The sequence below is a fragment of the Podarcis vaucheri genome (genome assembly GCF_965113315.1).
Source record: "Podarcis vaucheri genome assembly, chromosome: 7".
In the NCBI taxonomy this organism is placed as follows: Eukaryota; Metazoa; Chordata; class Lepidosauria; order Squamata; family Lacertidae; genus Podarcis; species Podarcis vaucheri.
Window position 1 is genome coordinate 27,037,050 of NC_138765.1, and position 21,749 is coordinate 27,058,798.

General features: G+C 46.3%; 1 protein-coding gene across 5 annotated transcripts in view; it reads left to right on the forward strand.

Annotated features, from left to right (window-relative positions):
- Positions 1-21,749, forward strand: part of CATSPER4 (cation channel sperm associated 4) — a 35,806-nt gene that overhangs the window by 5,689 nt on the left and 8,368 nt on the right. Inside the window, exons 3-14 of one of the 5 annotated variants that reach the window (XM_082231687.1) lie at positions 916-1,059; positions 3,466-3,567; positions 4,894-4,991; positions 6,748-6,868; positions 7,299-7,432; positions 10,098-10,290; positions 12,135-12,349; positions 13,691-13,853; positions 15,282-15,359; positions 17,105-17,155; positions 19,100-19,144; positions 20,923-20,975. In XM_082231687.1, the coding sequence (XP_082087813.1) occupies positions 916-1,059; positions 3,466-3,567; positions 4,894-4,991; positions 6,748-6,868; positions 7,299-7,432; positions 10,098-10,290; positions 12,135-12,349; positions 13,691-13,853; positions 15,282-15,359; positions 17,105-17,155; positions 19,100-19,144; positions 20,923-20,975 (1,397 nt within the window). Of the gene's footprint in view, positions 1-915; positions 1,060-1,924; positions 2,048-3,465; positions 3,568-4,893; positions 4,992-6,747; positions 6,869-7,298; positions 7,433-10,097; positions 10,291-12,134; positions 12,350-13,690; positions 13,854-15,281; positions 15,360-17,104; positions 17,156-19,099; positions 19,145-20,922; positions 20,976-21,749 lie in introns of those variants that run through there. The other 4 variants (XM_082231686.1, XM_082231690.1, XM_082231689.1 and 1 more) reach the window with 4 other exon arrangements.

Sequence of the window (21,749 nt, forward strand, 5' to 3'; positions counted from 1 at the left end):
GCTGTTGTTGGACCCAATACGTCAAGTTAAAAACAAAACAAGTTAAAAACAAAACAAACCTTGGACTGAGAGGGTGAGGCAAATAAAACTGTTTTCAAAAATGCTTTACAACCACTCTTGAACAAACCAATTTTTGAGTGAAATCTAAGCAGACCACCTTTCTCGTTTGTTTGTTTATTTATTTATTACACTTATAAACCTCCTTTTCCTCCAAGGAGCTCAAAGTAGCACCCATGGTTCTCCTTTCCCATTTTATCCTCACACAAACCCTGTGAAATAAGTTAGGCTGTGAGGCAGTAGCTGGCCCAAGGTCAACCCAGTGAGCATCATGGCAGAGTAGGGATTTGAACCCTGGGTTTCCAGGTCAGAGCCCAGCACTCTAACCTTTACACCACACTGGCTAGCGACAAAGGCTACATAGGCAAAGAAGATCCATGTAGGTAACTAAACAAGATTCACTGACGCTTCAAGGTTTCTGTTTTGTTTGTAAATGTAGCCATTAGGACAAATCTTGATTCAGGGAGAAGTTCTACTTGGTGCGAGCTCAGTTGTCATAATCGGCTCTTGAAGAGTCTCCTAAGGTCTTCCCTTCCCAGGAACCGCTGCAGCCTCCACCTGTGCTGTAGTATCGCCGACCTTCTGTCTCCACCATCTCAGGAATAGCCACAGCTCCACCCGCTGCCTCCAAAATAGCCACCTTTGTATCCACAGGAAGGTCTCCCTGCATGATCACCTCTGATCTGAGGCCCATCACCAGACTCTCCATCGGTAGTGCAGTGATAAATTCAGAAGGGACCATGCTACAGAGGAAGACAGAATCAGGCAGAGAGAGACGGGAAGGTGCCGTTCCTATGTTTTGAGTTCCTATGCCCAGCCTGACTGACACCCCCACAATTCTGCTCCTTCCTCCAACAGGATGACTGGGACGTGGAAGAGTTTATCTCGAAAACATGCATGGGGACATTCCTCCATCATCCAGCCTTCAGGCTGCTACTGGCCAGCTTCATCATCCTCAATGCCATCACTATTGCTGTGCGAACAGAGCCAACGTTAGAAGAGGTGAGTTTTGACACACCAATCCAGTGCAGGGCCAAAGGACCACCGAGTGTTAAATGGGCACAGCACACCATCGACTCAGCCTTATTCCCTCTTCGTTATCCCTTTGACTCTCTATTTCAGTGGTAGGGAACCTGTTGCCCTCCAGATACTGCTGGACTACAACTCCCATCATCCCTCACCGTGGGCTAAGCTGGTTGCGACTGATGGGAGCGGGAATCAAATAATGTCTGAAAGGCCACAGGTTCCTGAACCCTCCAGTGGACTGTATAAGTTGCATCCAACTAGGGCTTTCTCAGAGTAGGCCCATTGCAATTAACAGAGCCCCCTATTGGCACTCTACGTTTAATGCAGTCTCATGCCACTTTAAACATGTATAAAGGTAAAGGGACCCCTGACTATTAGGTCCAGTCATGGCCGACTCTGGGGTTGCGACGCTAATCTCGCTTTATTGGCCAAGGGAGCCAGCATACAGCTTCCAGGTCATGTGGCCAGCATGACTAAGCCACTTCTGGCGAACCAAAGCAGTGCACGGAAACACTGTTTACCTTCCCGCCAGAGTGGTACCTATTTATCTACTTGCACTTTGATGTGCTTTCGAACTGCTAGGTTGGCAGGAGCAGGGACCGAGCAACGGGAGCTCACCCCGTTGTGGGGATTCAAACCAGCAAGTCCTAGGCTCTGTGGTTTAACCCACAGCGCCACCCGCATCCCTTTAAACATGTATGGCTTCCCCTGTATGGCTTCCCCCAAAGCATCCTGGGGAAAGTAGATTGTCATGGGGGCTTCTGAGAATTGTCAGGAGATGCCTATTCACCGCCCAAAGCTACAATTCCCAGAGTTCTTTAACAGTCACACCCTCTTCCCAGGGAACTGAGATTTTAAGGGCCAGATAGAGAGGTCTGGAGAGCCACAAATCCTGGGCCTGAGTTTCACCACCCCTGAGCTACACCTTCTGTTTCCATGTTGTACCTGAGGCTTTAGGGCACAGGTGGGCAACCCTGTTCAATTTGGAGGCCATGTTCCCATTTTGGGCAACCTTCCAGGGAGCACACAGCAGTGGTAGGTGGGGCCAGAGTCAAAAGTGGGTGGAGCAACAAATGCAAATCTTCTAGACAAGGTCACACCCCCTCCATCTAGTTCAGGGGTCAGCAACCTTTTTCAGCCATGGGCTGGTACACCATACCTCAGACCATGTGGGGGGCAGCGGACTATTTTTTTTTGGGGGGGGGAATGAACGAATTCCTATGCCCCACAAATAACCCAGAGATGCATTTTAAATAAAAGCACACATTCTACTCATGTAAAAACACACTGATTCCTGGACTGTCCACAGGCCGGATTGAGAAGGCAATTGGGCCAGATCCATCCCCCGGGCTTTAGGTTGCCTACCCATGATCTAGACAGGCAAGAAAGCTCAGGGTTCAAGGACACATTCCAGCCAGGCGAAAACACCCAAGGAGGATGTGAAGGAGGGCTGGCAAGGGGTGTCATCTGGAGAGAGGGGTTGTGGCTGAGTTGTGGCATGGGCTGAGTCCAGAGGGCCAGACTGTGAAGCTTGGAGGGCCACACCATACAGTACAGGGTCCTGCACCATACACCTCACAGTGAGAATGAGAAACATGACATGGAAAATGCCTATCTGCTGCTGCCTTTGTGTTGGAAGAAAGACCTGCTTCCTGCTGCAAGGCCCATTTTCACCTGGCCTAGGGGCCCAAACTCACTCTGAATAGCTAAAAGAAGCTCATGGGAGGCCACTGGGACATTGCTGGAACAAACCTTAGGTTGGGGCAAGTGGCTAAAATGTTTTCAAATGTTTTAAACGGTTATAATTTTGGTTCCTCTGTTCCATTTTTGTCAGGTTGGTGTTGGTTAAATGTTTAGTTGGGATTGGTGGTTACTTTATTTTGAATATACAGTGGAACTTTGGAAGCCAAACACCTTTGAACTTGAATGTTTCGGCTCCCAAATGATCAAAACCCAGAAGTGATTGTTCCGGTTTCCGAACAATTTTCGGAAGCCGAACGTCCAGTGCAGCTTCTGATTGGCTGCAGGACACTCCTGCAGCCAATCAGAAGCCACGCCTTGGTTTTCAAACTGTTCTGGAAGTCGAACGGACTCCTGGAAAGGATTAAATTCAAAAACCAAGGTACAACTGCAACTGTAAACTGGTTGTTGCTGTTGGTGGTGGTGGTTTTTATTGATTTGTTTGTTGCTTGTATAAGATATCTTGTTTTTTAATGTTTGATATTTTGTTGTGTTTTATATGTTGCAAGCCACCCAGAGCCAGATGGGCACGATATAAATTATTATTATTTAATTATTATTATTTAATTATTATTATTATTATTATTATTATTATTAATCTAGGGAGACTGCCAACTTTGTTCTTTCCTTCCTCTACTGTAGAAATACTTTGGGTTCTTCTCAGCCATAGATATGATTGTCATGTCTCTCCTTTTCTGCGAAGTAATCCTCAACTGGTACTATGGCTTCTCCTTATACTGGAAGGTGAGAACAGGGCACCTGCCTCAGTGCATAGATCAGCTTTGTCTGCGGGTGCTTAGTTACTCTCAAGAGAAAATAGGGTGTGGTGGCTGCTTGAAAAGGCAAATTCCATGCTAGGGATCCTTAGGAAAGGAAAACAAAATGGCTGACACCTTAATGCCATTGTACAGATCTATGGTGCAACCATGTTTGGGGTACTGTTCTGGTCGCCTCACCTGAAAAAGGATATTGTGAGTTTGGGAAAAAGTTTCAGGAAAGGGCAACGAAAATGATCAAGGGGACTCCCCTACAAAGAATGGTCTCAATGTTTAGAACTTTTCAGTTTAGAAAAAGGGCCCGTAAGAGGTGATATGAACCCTGGTCTCCCAGGTCCCAGTCCAGCACTCTAACCACTAGACCACACTATGGCTTTACACTATGCTAAGGCGTGCAGAAAAATGCATACTGTATATTAGAGGGAAAATGCATTTAAAATGCATTATAATAGGGGAAATTGCAAAACTACATATAAGATGTGTGTATTAAGAGAAATTTGTACTTAAATGCTGGCGAATTTCACACTGACTTAAAAAATAATAATCACAAACTGATGCGAAATGTGGAGAGCTGAAATTAAGATGGGGAAAATGACAACTTGAGATAAACTGACATATTATCCCACCCCTATGCCCAACATCATCCTGAGGTTCTTCAAGGAAGACAGGTATCACAGGAGTGTGCCGGTCAGTAATAAAACAGTTCAAAGATAGAGTAAATTCTTTATTAACAGATTTGATTGAGTGTCAGGCCTAATGAGCAGAGCAGCTCATTCCCGATGGCCTTCCTCCATGAAAATCAGTTGTCAAGACTTTTTCCAAGCAATCAGAGACAGCAGCTTCATGCAGCCAATCTCGCCTCCACCCTTTCCATGTCCCTTCCGGTTCTGGGAGACATGGGGGTGGGGGTTCGCCTTATAGTAGGAGAGGGAGACACCCCTGACTCTTTGCCAGCCTGACTCATCTCTGCCTATTGGCCTCCCACATCCTACTCTCCTGCTTCAGCTTCTGCTTTTGTTTCTTGACTGCTCTCTGCCACAGACTCTCCCAGCTCACTAAGCCCTCTCACTTCTCCAGCTTCCAACACATCTTCTTCCCAATCTTCTCCCTCTTCTCCTTCTGACCACTCACTCTGAAACTTCTTCCCTAAGGGGTTCCCCAGCTGGTTCCCTCCACCATTCCTCTGCATCCAACCATTCCATGACAGATGGGATATAAATGTGGGAATTAAAATAAATACATTCCTTTGAGATCTTCCATATGACAATTCATTGTTCCCTGTTTCTTAACTCAGGATGGCTGGAACATAATAAATTTTTTCATTATGCTGCTTCTGTTCCTTGGCCTGATCTTTACCGCACTGAATGACAGAACAATTGTCCACATGCTCAGGTAAGAATGGAGGGCTGCCTTTGTCCCCAAAATTCTTAGGAGGTGTTGTTGTTGTTGTTGCTGCTGCTGCTGTTGCTGTTCTTGTTGTTATACTCCTAAAGGAGCCCAGAGCAACAAAAAAAGGGGGGGAGCAGCAAAACAATATTATTAGAAATAAAAATAAACATCTAAACATGTTTAAAATCAATCGTACATCCTTGCAGCTTGAGATGTAAGAAGGAACCATCATTTTCTGTTCTGCCCTGTTGTCACTGCAAACAGCTCCGTTTCTTTTCTGCTGCAGTTTATATTGTGCTAAAAATGACGTTATGCATCTTGCTGCTCACTGTGCTGAGCTTCTGTAACTTACACTGTCATTATATTACAGTGGTACCTCAGGTTACATACGCTTCAGGTTACATATGCTTCAGGTTACAGACTCCGCTAAGCCAGAAATAGTGCTTCAGGTTAAGAACTTTGCTACAGGATGAGACCAGAAATCATGCTCCGGTGGTGTGGCAGCAGCGGGAGGCCCCATTAGCTAAAGTGGTCCTTCAGGTTAAGAACAGTTTCAGGTTAAGAACGGACCTCCGGAACAAATTAAGTAATTAACCCAAGGTACCACTGTATTCTGCCTCAGACATTTTCAGTGCCAGATAAATGCAGCAGAAATGGCGGGGAGGGTAACGTAGTCCATGATGCATTGCTTTCCGGATTGGAAGCCACAGCAGCAAATGCCAAAATTTGGTGAAATGCGTTCACCAAATTGAGTTCTATCCTGGACAATGGGATGAATAAGCGAACACCAGCAGTTTCTGCTCCTGTTTCCATTTTGGGCAGAGTTCTTCCACATGCCTACTCATGTCCCATGATTTCAAGGTTTCAAGGTTTTTGGCTCAGCCATTAAGTACCTGGGTGAACAGGGGAGCTTTTCAATTTCTACTGAATGTTAATCATGAGGGACACAGATGCGCCTTACCAGGCAGGGCATTCCACAAACAGGCAACTGCCACTGAGAAAATGCGGGCTGCATGCTCCATTCATCCTCTCTCATGAGGTCTGCACTCTGCACATGGTAGAGAGAGGATCCAGGTTGGTCAGATGATTTGGCCTAACACTTAATTTAGCTCTTCATCTAGGGGTTGCCCATAGTGAGAAGTTGATGTTGGACTCAATGGGTCATTGGCCTGATCCACCAGGCTCTGCTTCTGTTCTTACATCACTTCTGAGCAAGTGAGTAGTGAGATGTACGTTTCCAAGCACAATTCAAAGTGTTGGGGCTGACATTTAAAGCCCTGAACGGTCTTGGCCCAGAATACCTGAAGGAGTGTCTCCACCCCCGTCGTTCAGCCTGAACACTGAGATCTAGCTCTGAGGGCCTTCTGGCACTTCTCTCACTGCGAGAAGTGAGGTTACAGGGAACCAGGCAGAGGGCCTTCTCGGTGGTGGCACCCGCCCTGTGGAACGCCCTCCCACCAGATGTCAAGGAAATAAACAACTATCTGACTTTTAGAAGACATCTGAAGGTAGCCTGTTTAGGGAAGTTTTTTAATATTTGATGTTTTATTGTGTTTTTACTATTCTGTTGGGAGCCGCCCAGAGTGGCTGAGGAAACCCAGCTGGATGGGTGGGGTATAAATAATAAATTCTTCTTCTTCTTCTTCTTCTTCTTCTTCTTCTTCTTCTTCTTCTTCTTCTTCTGTCCTGCATGCAGTCTGTGTGCTCTGCCCCTGAGCTTTAAATGCAAGCACATCATTATTATTCCTCTGCTTTCCAGAGTCATGAGACTGATGCATGTTTGCACCATGGTGAGTGGTCTGGCACGGATGATCCAGGTGATCCTGCAGTCCATTCCTGACATGGCTAACATCATGATCCTGCTTTTTGCCATCATGCTGGTGAGATGCTGTCAAATTCCTCTTAAGTCAGGTTGCGGTGCATGGGAATGAACTGAGATCCCTTCTGTCTCCTACATCTTCCTGCACCCACTCAGTGCTCCTTCATTTTGTTCTTTCACCGCTGTCTTTTCTTTTTCATTTTGGCAATCCAGGCATATGTATGATGTAGGAATGAGGGATAAAACCAGTTCTGTTTGCTTTGAAGTTGACCCGAACCAATTCACACTTTGCAAAACAATACGCAAACTGAAACAAAGGCAACTTTGAAAGTTGCGTTTTTCTGAGTTTTTCAGTGCGGCTCACCAGCAGAGGAATGTGTACAAAAATGCCAGTGCTAGGGTAAAGTGTGCCTAAAAATGCATATGTTAGTGCAAATAAAACCCGGAAACCTTCCTTATTTTTGCATCACCGTTGCTTTGTCCTTTTGCAGGTCTTCTCTGTGTTTGGTGTTACCCTCTTTGGAAGCACGGTCCCAACGCATTTTGGGAATATGGGGACTGCTTTGTACTCCCTGTTCATCTGCATAACGCAGGATGGGTGGATTAACATATATGACGACTTTGAGTGAGTAGCTTGCAAACCATGCTCAGCCACAATGAACAAGGGTCACTGGTCTTTCTCGGTAGTGGCACCCACCCTGTGGAACACCCTCTCTTCAGATGTCAAGGAAATAAGCAGCTATCTTATTTTTAAAATGCATCTGAAGGCAGCCCTGTTTAGGGAAGTTTTTAATATTTAGCGCTGTATTGTTTTTAACACTCGATTGGGAGACGCCCAGAGTGGCTGGGGAAATTCAGCCAGAAGGGAGGGGTATTATTATTATTATTATTATTATTATTATTATTATTATTATTCCAACAAGAGGAAGTAGTGAAACCAGATGCCTGCAACTTCTCCAGCTGCAGTGAAACATGCATCTCCCATTTTGGTCTCTACAGCCACAGCAGGTGCTGTGAATCTCCAACAGTTTAACTCTACTTCTGATGGTGCACACTTCTGCTGTCTCTCGAGACAGGCGGATGCCAACAACTGGTTCTTCATTCCAAACGAGAGGAAGGGCATCATGCCAATAAATGATGTTCTGAGTTGCAGCCATGTTAGGCTCAGCATAGTCTATGCTGACTGGTAGCAGTTCTTCAGGGATTCAGGCAGGGAGCATTTACAGCTTTACCTGGTAATGTCAGGAATTGAACCCAAGACCTTCTGTGTACAGAGCAGGTGCTCTTCTACCAAGCCCTTCCTCAAGCTTACTGTCCCCTATGGTCCAATAAAATCAGAAGAAATCCTGGAATAAGCCAGCAGGTGGGACCCAGACTAGGTTAGTCCAACCAGGACTGGCCCTATCATTAGATAGAGTGGGGCAGTGGCCTCACATGGCAAATAATGGTGATCATGGATTGTGAGATTTCTGCCAAAGAAGCCAGGTTTTTGCCCCCATCATAGGAGTCAATTCCTAGGGGCCGTGGGGTCTTATGATAAAATATTATAATTCATTATATTATAATATTATATAATATATAAATACATTCGTACCTTCGTTCTCAAATGGAATCTGTTCCGGAAGTCCGTTTGACTTCCAAAAATGTTCAACAACCAAGGCACAGCTTCCAATTGGCTGCAGGAGCTTCCTGCACTCAATCGGAAGCCATGGAAGCCCTGTTGGACTTCCAACAGGTTCCAAATAACTTTTGCAAACCGGAACACTCACTTCCAGGTTTGCAGCGTTCAGGAGCCAAAACGTTTGAGTTGCAAGGCGTTCGGGATCCAAGGTACGACTGTATATTATATTTGAGGCGGTCCCCTCACATATTTTATTGTATTCTAATATACTATATTATAATACAATGAAATATATGAGGGGGCCACCTTCCCCCAAGTTGATGAGCATTGCTGTTCAAATGGTATGTGTGCACTGTGTCATGTGATCAGTTATGTGGGGCAGGGCTTACCTGCCTCCCCCCATATTTTGTTCAAGCTGGTACCCCTGACCCCCATTGATGGTGGCTAGTTGCAAAAGAGGGACAGGGCTTCTGCACATTTAATAATAAGCTATATCTGCTGAAATTCTCTCTTCTCAACAACTTAAAGGGGCAGGAGACCTGTCTTCTTTTCTTCACCAAGCCATTCTAAATGCATCCCAGATGACATTTAGGCTGGCAGTGAAAACATTCTCCTCCTGGGTGGCCTTGATGTTCATAAAGAGATGACTGAAGGCCTTAACTCTGCTTCTTTTGATTTTAAAGTTTTTAAAACTTTTAAAGTATTTGCTTTTGTTACTTGATGGCCATTTGACTTGCTTTAGTTCTTTTATGTAAATTGCTGCATTTTTTGGAGGGAGTTTCCTTTTTTTGTGTTAGAAAAAGAAGTATAAAATTGATTTGATGAATAGTAGAGCACTGGTCCCAGGCTCATCCACACTGATCTTTTGCCCAATGCTTTCTAGGCACAAGTCTGTGCTTTCCTGGTGCACGCCAAAGTGCTCTTCTCTCCTTTTGTCCCACTGCTTTCCCCAGGAAAAGCTGCTCTTTAATGCTGAATCAGAACAAACAGCAGTTGGGGTTCCCCATGGATTGCCGAGAATGTTGAAGAGCTGGTCTTCACTGGGAAGTAGGGGAGGTGGGTGAAACTCTTGGACGCAGATCGGAAAAATACAGACCTGCGCCTAGGAATCGCAGAGGAAAATTATTCTGCATGAGCCTTCAGACTGACATCAGAGCCCTAGATCAGGAATGAGGAGCTTGGTGCTCCCCAGACACTACTGGACTCCAAATCTCATCAGCCCCAGCCAGCATGGCCAGTAGTCATGGGATGATAGTCTAACAATATCTGGAGGGCCTGCAAGGTCCCCATCCCTGGCCTAGAGAGAAAAGGATATGGGAGCCATGGCCCCATCCTCAGAGTAGTGGCAAAGGGTTCCCGCCCACCCGCTTTGGTGATGAATGTTATGTACTGAAGTTCTCACCCTGGGCCAGCAGGGGGATACTGTAGATAGTTTTCACTCAGGTCCACATATGCAAATAAGGGATTGAAAGTGACGTTCAGTGATTGGATGCTTACAGAAAATGGTTACTGTTGCGTTCTAGTGGAGCTCTATATAAGCAGGCTGGCTGAACCCTTCAGTTCAGTTCTGTTCTGGCCTGTGAATAAACAAGAGCTGTTTGAAGAATCGCTGTGTCTTCTGATATGTTCACCGACAACTTAACAATGGCATTCCTTCTTTCCTTTACAGAAAGGAAGGTCTTGCTTTGGAGATAGGTGGGGCTCTCTATTTTTTCATCTTCATCACATTTGGGGCCTTCATCTTTGCAAATCTGCTTGTGGCTGTGGTGACGACGAACCTAGAACGGTCTGTAAGTGAATACAAAGAGAAGAAGCAGACGGAAGCTCATATCCCTGTCAATATGACCGACGCTGGAATGGATGTGAGTATTAATTCAAGGGCTGGAGAGGGAAGCCAGGTGGGAAATTGGCACAGAAAGATGCCATTTAGGAGCCTAAAAAAGTAAAAAGGCCTCATTCACCAGCATTTTACTAATACAGTACAGTGGTGCCCCGCAAGACGAATGCCTTGCAAGACGGAAAACTCGCTAGACGAAAGAGTTTTCCGTTTTGGAGGTGCTTCGCAAAACAAATTTCCTATGGGCTTGCTTCGCAAGATGACAATGTCTTGCGAGTTCTTGCTGGTTTTTTTCCTCCCCCCCTTTTTCTAAGCTGCTAAGCCGCTTATCAGCTGATCCGATCAGCAGATAAGCCGCTAAAAGCCGCTAAAAGCCGCTAATCCTTCAATGGGCTTGCTTCGCAAGACGAAAAAACCGCTAGACGAAGAGAATCACAGAACGGATTCTTTTCGTCTTGCGAGGCACCACTGTATACCTATTTTGGCATGGATTTTTGTTTAATATTGATTTTTTTTGTATGCTTTTTTTGCATGTATACACATTTTGCTTTTTTTTGCAATATAGAAATTTTGGTATGCAATTTTGTTTAATATAGACTTTTTTTGTCTGCCTACTATACTTTTTTGTATGCAATTTTGCCCAACGTACACAGTTTTGCCTAGCCACTTCCCCCAATGTAAAACATGTTATTTTCACTAATATATCCATTTGTAGGCACACTTTCCCCTCAAAGATGCATTTTTGTACACATTACTCAACCCGAAAAGTACATTGAAAAATTCAGAGAAGTGTGAGTTTTGAAGAGTTGGCTATGTTTTGGATTGCATATTATTTTGGAAAGTGCAAACTACTTAGTTTCAACTTTCATGTGAACTGAATTTCAGCCCTATCCCAACTCTCAGCTTTATTCAGTTTGCCCTTCAACATCAATAAAACAGACACAGTTATATTGTCTGAACCATTTAAAAAAATATTTGCAATCAGTCCTGTGGAATTCTTTGATGAAAACCCTAAGAAGGAAGACTTTACCACTATATGGTTGTTCCCTCCTCAGGGTTCCAAGTTCTGGTGTGTGATTCTCATGGCTGCCAGCCAATGTGGTGTAGAGGTTAAAGTGTCAGATTAAGACCTGGGAGACCATTGGCTCCCAGTACGTTTCTGAGCACAATTCAAAGTGTTGGTGCTGACCTTTAAAGCCCTAAATGGCCTCAGCCCAGTATACCTGAAGGAGCGTCTCCACCCCCATTGTTCAGCCCGGACACTGAGATCCAACACCGAGGGCCTTCTGGCAGTTCCCTCACTGTGAGAAGCCAAGTTACAGGGACCAGGCAGAGGGCCTTCTTGGTAGTGGCACCTGCCCTATGGAACGCCCTCCCACCAGATGTCAAAGAGAACAACAACTACCAGACTTTTAGAAGACATCTGAAGGCAGCCTTGTTTAGGGAAGCTTTTAATGTTTGATGCATTACTGTATTTTAATATGTTGTTGGAAGCCGTCCAGAATGGCTGGGGAAGCCCCACCAAATGGGTGGGGTATAAATAATAAATTAATAAAAATTAATTAATAATCAAGGTTCACAGCCTCACTCAGCCAGGAAACTCCCTGAGTGACCTTGGACCATCCAGTGCCTCTTAGTCTGACTCTACTTCATAGGGTTGTTGTGAAGATAAAAATGGGGAAACAGAGACCCACATATGCCACTTTGAGCTCCTTGGAGGAAAGGTGGAATACTGAATGGAGTTTTGAAAATTTTTATTTCAATCCAGGGAGACACCAGGGGAAAAAAGCTCAGTGGATTGGGATGGCCCCTGTCATTTTATGACACTGGAACAAATACAGGGACCTAACTATATTCCTCCTTGAGCAGGAAGGCAGTGATGATGATGTTGAACCAAGTCACCAAGAACCTCTGCATGTAAGAGAGGTCATGCGTGCTACACCCATGGTGCACCACCAGAATTTGCTTAGCCTTGGAAACTTGGGCAACCTGAATGAAGGCACCTGCGAAGAACTCTGCGTTGTCCTGGAAGCAATCCACGAGAACCTGAAGGCATACCGGGTGATCCGGGATGAGATTGACCAGTAAGTCTTGCCTGTTCTCCTGAAGGTTGAGAAGCACCTCAAATGTCACTTCCTAACTGGAAGAGCTGACTTGACCCCATCCCCAAAGCCAGAGTAAGGCAACCTGGTGGCCTCCAGGTCTTTGGTGGACTCTAACTCCTAGCAAACCCAGCAAGCAGGGTCAGTGGTCCAGGATGGTTGGAGTTGTAGTTCAGCAGCATCTGGAGGACACCCCACTGACCCTTCCTGAAGGGGTAACTTTGCCCCTGAAGGACCAGGTGCGCAGCCTGGGAGTCATTTTGGACTCACAGCTGTCCATGGAGGCGCAGGTTAATTCTGTATCCAGGGCAGCTGTCTACCAACTCCACCTGGTACGCAGGCTGAGACCCTATCTGCCTGCGGACTGTCTCGCCAGAGTGGTGCATGCTCTGGTTATCTCCCACTTGAACTACTGCAATGCGCTCTACGTGGGGCTACCTTTGAAGGTGACTCGGAAACTACAACTAATCCAGAATGCGGCAGCTAGACTGGTGACTGGGGGCGGCCGCCGAGACCACATAACACTGGTCTTGAAAGACCTACATTGGATCCCAGTACGTTTCCGAGCACAATTCAAAGTGCTGGTGCTGACCTTTAAAGCCCTAAACGGCCTCGGCCCAGTATACCTGAAGGAGCATCTCCACCCCCATCGTTCTGCCCGGACGCTGAGGTCCAGCGCCGAGGGCCTTCTGGCGGTTCCCTCATTGCGAGAAGCAAAGCTACAGGGAACCAGGCAGAGGGCCTTCTCGGTAGTGGCGCCCGCCCTGTGGAACGCCCTCCCATCAGATGTCAAAGCGATAAACAACTACCTGACATTTAGAAGACATCTTAAGCTAGCCCTGTTCAGGGAAGTTTTTAATCTGTGATATTTTACTGTATTTTTGGTTTCTATGGAAGCCGCCCAGAGTGGCTGGGGAAACCCAGCCAGATGGGCGGGGTACAAATAATAAATTATTATTATTATTATTATTATTATTATTATTATTATTATTATTCCTCTTGAGCTCTGGCCCATCCCGGGGAAATCTGTGATCCTGTTACTTTTTTCTTTTTCTTTAAAGCAGCTAAAGTGGGTGGAGCAAACTGGACCAGGAGTGCAGCAGAGGGAGGGAGACTTTTAAATTCCTCCCTAACTGCTTCCCTGGCCTCCCCTTCCCTGCCTCCCAGGAGCTGCTATTTGTCACACATCTCAGGTGTCAAAGGCCAAGGTAAAGAGATATGTCTTCAGCATAGAATTGAAAGTATAGTGAAGGTGCCAGGGGCACATCTTCAATGGATGAAGCAAGTCTCCAGCATTCTTTCTTCTGTGGTTACTCTCCACAGAATAGTCGATGAAGTGAGGTCCATCAAATTCAATGTAGATCAGGAGCAAGAGGTGGTTCTGCGAAACATCCGTGGATCTAACATCTCGGAGAGTATGCTTAATGCGGATCCCATGCAACCAAAGGGTGGCGATGTTCTCAGTGCAATGTTTAGCCTGGAAAAGGTATGGTTGCTTTTTCATGCCTTTGAAGGCAATGCGGGGAGCAGGTCATTCCACATCAATCAACATTACTTCTATCACAAGTCATTCTCCTCGCTCAAGGGCAGCCAAGGTGCTGCCTTCCATTTGTCATTGGGCTCCAACTCCCATCAGGCCCTGTCAGGGCCAGCCCACCCATAAGGCAAGGTGAAGTGACTGCCTCAGGTGTCAGGATCCACAGCAGCAGCAGATCTCAATATAGATACTCATGCCCTCCCTCCTTGTTCCTGATGTAGATATTCACTCACCCCTTCTTCCCTCGGGGGAGAGGACACCGTTTTGTGGTCCACCTCAGGTGCCAAAATGTCTTGGGCCAGCCTTGGGCTCTGTGGTGGGTCTCGGGAAACTGATAAAAAAAAACAGAGCTTGCAAGCCCAAAGTCCTAGAGGAGTAGAAAGGAACAGGTTGTATGTCTTGCACTGTTGGAAAGGGACTGGGAAGCACTTTTGTCTGGTGAGCCATTATGCCAACAGGCTCATCTCTTGGCATCACACAGCACAGGTAGGTTCAAGCCTATCAGAAAGCAGTAGGGCTTGAATGCGCTCTGAACAGAAACAGTGTGGAAGGCAAGAGCTGCTACCAAGGAGCTATCAGGAGTGCATGGCTTAGAACACATTCCCAATTGTCGCTTTGCACAATTGGGGCTGTTTAAATTTGGCGCCCTGTTGTTTTGGCCAGCCTTTCAGGCCGAATTTGGCCCATGGGCTGAAGGTCCCCCTCCCCTGTGGTAGAGATCCTGTCCTCAAACCCAGTGGGCTTCAGACAGCCTGCCCAACCACTTGCCACACTCTTTGAACCCATTTGCACTCTTCATCTAGAGCAGTATCATACTGCTTTAAAGAGTCATGGCTTCCCCCAGATAATGATGGGAACTGTAGATTGTCACGGATGCGGAGAGACACTTATTCCTCTCATGGAATTACAATCCCCTGAGTGATTTAACAACTAGTCCCTCTTCCCAGGGAACCCTGGGAATTGTAGCTCTGTGGGGATTTATTGGGGGAAGCCATGGATGTTTAAAGTGGTATGAAGCCAAATCCATCTAAATCTAAATCTCAGGTTCATGGGTTTGAGCCCCACGTTGGGCTAAAAAAGATTCTTGCATCGCAGGGGGTTGGACTAGATTTTATTTTGGGGAGCCAAAGACCCCCCAGGAGTTGGCTCCTATGCACAGACCTCTCATTTGCTCCTGCTCTGGCTCACCAAAAACCTCCATCTCTTTTACACATCGAAATGGACACAGGTACATGTTCTGGGTCCCCAGTCTAGACATGGCCACTGTACCTCTGTGGCCCAAGCCAACAACACACACACACACACACACACACACACACACACACACACAATTCTCTCTTAAAATTGCCCTCATTCTTTGCCTTCTTTCTCTGGCAGATGAACCCGGACGTGGAATTCCAAAAGGGAGGGGTGAAATCAGCTGCCATGAGAGTACGGCGCCAGTCTGTGACTCCGGTAGGTAGATCAGCAGCTTGTGGTCCTTCTCATGTACCGCAAAAGAAACAGGTCCAAGGGGAACTTCTGCACACAGTGCAAAGTTAGACTGTGGAATTCCTACCTCCTCCTCGCAAGAGGCCGTGACGGCCACCAGATTACATGGCATTAAAAGAGGATTTGATAGTTCCAGGCTATCAATGGAGACGAACTTTGATGGCTATGGTCTGCTTCCTCTGTCTGAGCCAGTAATATTCTGAATGCCAGTCGCTGGACGCCACAGCGGGGGAAAGGGCACTTGAGCTCAGGTCCTGCTTGCAGGTTTTACACTGGCATCTAGGGCTGGGCAGTTTTCAATATCGTGATGTATCGCAAGCTAACCATTGTGATTTACCGATATAACATGACCTCAAGGTCTGGGGCTGTGGAGGGAGGGAGGGAGGGAGGGAGGGAGGGAGGGAGGGAGGAAGGAAGGAAGGAAGGAAGGAAGGAAGGAAGGAAGGAAGGAAGGAAGGAAGAAGAGCAATCTCCCGGTTGGGCTGTCTGCCCTGGCATACCCAGCAATCGCCTCTTGCAGTGGCTGGGCATGAATGCTTTGTTTTAAAGCTCTGTCTGGTGATATATTGTCATTCTGAAACAGTCGTTGCAATCTGAACTTAAAATCAGTTTCAGACAATTTATTGATATACCACCCACTCTGGTCGGTCACTGTGAGAAGAGGATCCTAAGTTAGGTGGCCCATTGGCCTGATCCAGCAGGCTCATCTTAATTTCCCTTTTCGTGTTATGCTCTAAGTAGTTTTCATACTGTGAAATCACAACATATATATATTATTATTTATATACCACTTAATTCTCGAAACCTCTAAGCTACATACATAAAATACTCATTACAATACTGATATAATCAGATGTGCTGCTCTGTCCCAGTTCCTGCCACTTGATCCAGAAGCTGCAGTTAGTGCAGCTCTTTTTTGGTGGTTGCTAAAAACATTCCTTTTTTGACAAGCCTGCCAATCAGAAGGCCAGCGGTTCGAATCCCCACAACGGGGGGGGGGTGTCCCTGCTCCTGCCAACCTAGCAGTTCAAAAGCACATCAAAGTGAAAGTACATAAATAGGTACCACTCCGGCGGGAAGGTAAACGGCATTTTCGTGCGCTGCTCTGATTCGCCAGAAGTGGCTTAGTCATGCTGGCCACATGACCTGGAAGCTGTACACCAGCTCCCTCGGCCAATAAAGCGAGATGAGCGCCGCAACCCCAGAGTCGTCCGCAACTGGACCTAATGGTCAGGGGTCCCTTTACCCTTTACCTTTACCCAGATGCTTAGAAAGCTTAAGCAATTTTAATCTGCTTTAGTATTTTAACTTTTGTATGTTTTAAAGGAGAGTTGTAAATTTTTATTGATTTTACTGTTTTGTTTTTTGTAAAACACTTTGAGGGGTTTGGGTTGTTTGTTCATTTTTTACAACTGAGTGGTGTACACATTTTATGAAATAAATAATAAAACAGCAGGTGGAAAATGTATGCAGATTTATCTTCTTTTTCTAAAGGCATTTCTTCTTTTCTGGCAAGCCACAAACAGTGACCCTGGAAGAGGAGAACACCAAGCTGGGATTAATTGGTCATCTCCGGATACCATTTAAAACTCTCCCCCCACCCTCACCCACAAATAAGCTAGTCAGGGTGCATAAAGCTTAAATAATATTCCATCAGCTGCACTCTTTTCCCTACTCATGTTTCATATTTTTCTTGTTTCTCCAACAAGGTGGAGAAGGCAACAAGACCTCCAAAGCCTGAAGCTCATCGGTTGAGTTTGGTAAGACTTAAGAAACCTATACTGTGGATGCTATAACATTCATTATTCATATCAACATACAGCTTTCCCATGTGTTCCTGTGAGTGACAGAGAGGGTTTTCAAGCTGCTTGCTGAGGGCCCCCTCTAGACTGGAGTGAGGGTGTTTGTGGGTGTCTTCTGCAACATTTCATTGCTTCAATAACACCGCATTGTTGTTGTTTAGTCATTTAGTCATGTCCGACTCTTCGTGACCCCCGGACCAGGCACTCCTGTCTTCCACTGTCTCCCATAGTTTGGTCAAACTCATGCTGGTAGCTTCGAGAACACTGTCCAACCATCTCGTCCTCTGTCGTCCCCTTCTCCTTGCGCCCTCCATCTTTCCCAACATCGGGGTCTTTTCCAGGGAGTTTTCTCTTCTCATGAGGTGGCCAAAGTATTGGAGCCTCAGTTCAGGATCTGTCCTTCCAGTGAGCACTCAGGGCTGCTTTCCTTCAGAATGGAGAGGTTTGATCTTCTTGCAGTCCATGGGACTCTCAAGATTCTCCTCCAGCACCATAATTCAAAAGCATCAATTCTTCGGCGATCAGCCTTCTTTATGGTCCAGCTCTCACTTCCATACATCACTACTGGGAAAACCATAGCTTTAACTATATGGACCTTTTATATGGCACCATCAGCACATCATTCCACTTTATCTTAAATGCTTCTCTGATGATACTCCTTTATTGCCACCTGGAGGGGCACTGTGGTTATAAGTGATCACACATTGCAAGATCTCCCACGATGGGAGAGCAGCTGCCCGTCCTTCGCCATGGGTTCTGACAAGATTCACAAATTGTGCAGAGTGATCAGAACGGTGACAGAAGCTGGCGGTTGTGCCCTAGTGTCTCTCCCCCCCTCTGGAGGTTACATTCACATAGAGCTTTGAGGACCAAAGAGGGCTTGTACTCCAACATGCTCTGTAGGAAAATAGGTAAGACAGTCCCTGTTTAAAAGACAGCCTCCAATGACCTCGGAGCACAGGAACCAGACCGAGGCATGCAAATGTAAAGAAATGGATAAATGAAATAGAACAGAAAACCTCCACTCCTTCAACCACATCCCTGGCCTTGGTTCTTACTTCCCACATACAGTAACCCTCTTGGAGGGTGCTCCCAGTCTACGTGTCTGGAAATTGTGTGACTGGAAAATTGGGACATTCGTGCCAGCCTCATACCCCAATGTCCATATGTCTACACAATGTCTAAAGGGGAGCACGTTCAGCTATAAATGCATAGGCTCCTCTTTTAGTCATTCATTCATTCAATATCCCACCTTTCTCCCAGTGCGGGATCCAAGGTGGCTCACAGCATAAATCAAAACAGATAACTAAATACAAACAATTTGAATATATATATATAGAGAAAGAGAGAGAGAGAGAGAGTAACCCTATTAAAAATTGAACAGAAAAACCTTCCTCCTCCAAACATAAAATTAAGAATATCATCCACCTGCACGAGACACTGCTACAGCAGCCAGTTGGTGGTCAAAGACCTTCCAGTGAAAGGAAAGCAGAGAGGGCCTAGCTTACCATGGAAGGGAGCTTCACATTCTTGGAGCCACCACCAAGAAGGCCCTTGCATTGTTGCCAAATTTTCCTGTGAAGGTGGCGGGGCTGAGAGAAAAGCCTCCCTGCAAGGTCTCAAAACCCAGGTGGGCTCCTATAGGGAGGTATAGTCCTTCAGGTAGCTTTGGCCCAAGCCATGTAGGGCTTTGTAGGTCATCCCCAGCACTTTTCAGATGGGGGATGTGCCGTGGTGGAGCCAGCTGGTGTGGTCCAGGCTTTTCCCTCCACACACTCCTTGATTGTAATGGGTTGGGGGTGGCTTTAAAAGGTGGTTGTGGCAGAGCCAACACAAGTTTTCTTTGGCGGCACACTTTCCCTTATACCTTGTGTTTCTCTTCTTTGCTCCACCACACTGTAGCCATCAGAGGCTCCACCGAAATCTCCGATCCATCGGTTGAGTTTGGTAAGGCTGTAGGAACGTATAAGTTAGACGATGTACAGTTGACACCTTTTTGGTGCATGCCTGTGAATGGCACAGTGGGATATTAAGCTGTTTGGCTTAGGGCCTGGAAGGGACCAAGTCAAGCTCGGCGCCAACAAGTGGTGGCATTTTGGTCAACTTGAGATCCAGTGGATCCAAGCCCACCATAGTCACTCCCTATTCCTGGAGTGCCCAGCTGTGGGGTGAAGTCTCCCAGCAGTACTTCACACACACCCCTTTCCCTGGTAATACTTCCAGGTGACTGGTGGCGGCTGCCGAGACCACATAACACCAGTTTTGAAAGACCTACATTGGCTCCCAGTACGTTTCCGAGCACAATTCAAAGTGTTGGTGCTGACCTTTAAAGCCCTAAATGGCCTTGGCCCAGTATACCTGAAGGAGCGTCTCCACCCCCATCGTTCTGCCTGGATGCTGAGGTCCAGCGCTGAGGGCCTTCTCGGTAGTTCCCTCATTGCGAGAAGCAAAGCTACAGGGAACCAGGCAGAGGGCCTTCTCGGTAGTGGCATCCACCCTGTGGAATGCCCTTCCATCAGATGTCAAAGAGATAAACAACTACCTGACATTCAGAAGACATCTTAAGGCAGCCCTGTTCAGGGAAGTTTTTAATGTGTGACATCTTAGTGTATTTTTGGTCTTTGTGGAAGCCGCCCAGAGTGGCTGGAGAAACCCAGCTAGATGGACGGGGTACAAATAAATTATTATTATTATTATTATTATTATTATTATTATTCCACCCAGTACTTCTGCTCCCTTTCAGCAGGCAGAACCAGGAACTTCACACCAGTGGGAAAACACCAACACCAGTCCATGGGGCCGTGGAGGCTAGTGGAGCTCCCTTCACTGGGTGAAGGGAAACCTCTCCCTCAATCAGAGCAGTGAATTGAGGGTGTTGGATTGCACCCTTACTATATGATTTCCCTCAATACCAGGGGTGGAGAACCTCTGGCCTGCCACCAGTCCATCTTGGGCAAACCTTGCCCAAGAGGTGCAGACTAGAAGCCTTTCCTTATATTTCGGATGCGACTCCCCCATTTTACAGATAATGAAGGTCTGGTGGAAGTGGAGGCTGCTCCATTAGGGAAAGAGGGGCATGCCCCACGAAGCTGCCTGCCTTCTTACTTACAGCCAGTCAGAGGGTAGCTCTGCCTGTGATTGGCTCCACTGACCAATGGTTTCCCCGCCTTCTGCCCTACCAGTCCCAATGGGCACCAGCCAGTACTGACTGGGAAACGGAGCAATAAACGGACAGGTTGGGGGGAGCAGAATTCTGTCGTGCAGACAATACTGAGCAAGATGCAGAGGTTCTGATTCTGCATACAGCAGCATCCTATGTCCCCATGTTTTTGGATATTCACAACATGTTGGATTGTCATATCAGAGTTGTCACATGTGAATGTCAACATCTAACTTTGGATGTACCGTCATATCAGAAATGGTGTGCTAAGAAAAGGGTGTGAAATGTTTTGCAAAACCTTTTACTGGATTCTTTTTTTTACTACATTTTTATATTGTGCATTTACGTTTTGCTTGTGGTTTTCCTATTGTAATTTAATGGTGTTGTTATATCAAACAGCATATACCGGTAACTTAAAGCCATAATAATAAAAGAGGGGTGTGTGTTTATGTCTTCAAAAGGCGGCTGTTCCACACGAGAAGCCAAAATGAGCTTCCTTTGCCTGCACGATTTTCCTTATTTAGGTTTTCCATTTTTCTCTTCTTTTTTTTCTCCACACCCCCAGCCGGGACCATCTGTACCAAATGTTCCAAGTACTCAGATTAATTTGGTAAGTCTGTAGAAACATATATTGCAGAAGATACCACTTTCATTATTTACCCCCTTGGCAGCCTTTTAGTGCATGTGGATGAGTTGATGAAGAGGAGCTTAAAACTGTTTGGCTTTGTGGATTAAACACAGGGCGCAATGTCCTGCTTGAAATGTCCTTTGTAACCTCAGACTGCAGATGAGGAAGGGAGGCGGGGAATCACAATTTTGTATACTGCCCTAGGTAAAATAAATAAAAGCCTTCAGCAAAAAACAAAGGCACCCCGTTTGTCACATTTCCATCCCCTCACATGAATTTCAAATTCTCACCATTTAGATAACACAACGTCAGGTGTGGGAAAGCTTTGGCCCTCTAGACATTGCTGAACTACCACTTCCCAGCATCTCTAGCTGTTGTCCATGCTTGCTTGGGCTGGTGGGAGTTGGGAGTTCAGCAACATCTAGGGGGCTAAAGCTTTCTGGCACCTGCACTAAGGGCCCACCCACACCCCCAACGTAATGTGGATTGTGAACCCCTTGCACCTCCTTTTGTTCCCTCTCTGCCATGTGGCATTCTCCTCCAACGACCGCTGTCCTCCATTTTCATTCTGGGGGTATGGCAGGGGTGGGACCAGAGAGGTGAGGAGACTGGATCCTAAGCCTGTTCCGCTCAGGTACATGATTGAGCAACCTGGCCTATTTTAAAGGCTTAGTTTTCCCTTTGCCAGGCTTTAGGGAACAGGGTTTGGGTCTTGTAATGTGTATGGGTTGCTCGTGCGTAAGTTGCCGCCTCTCCAGGCTTTG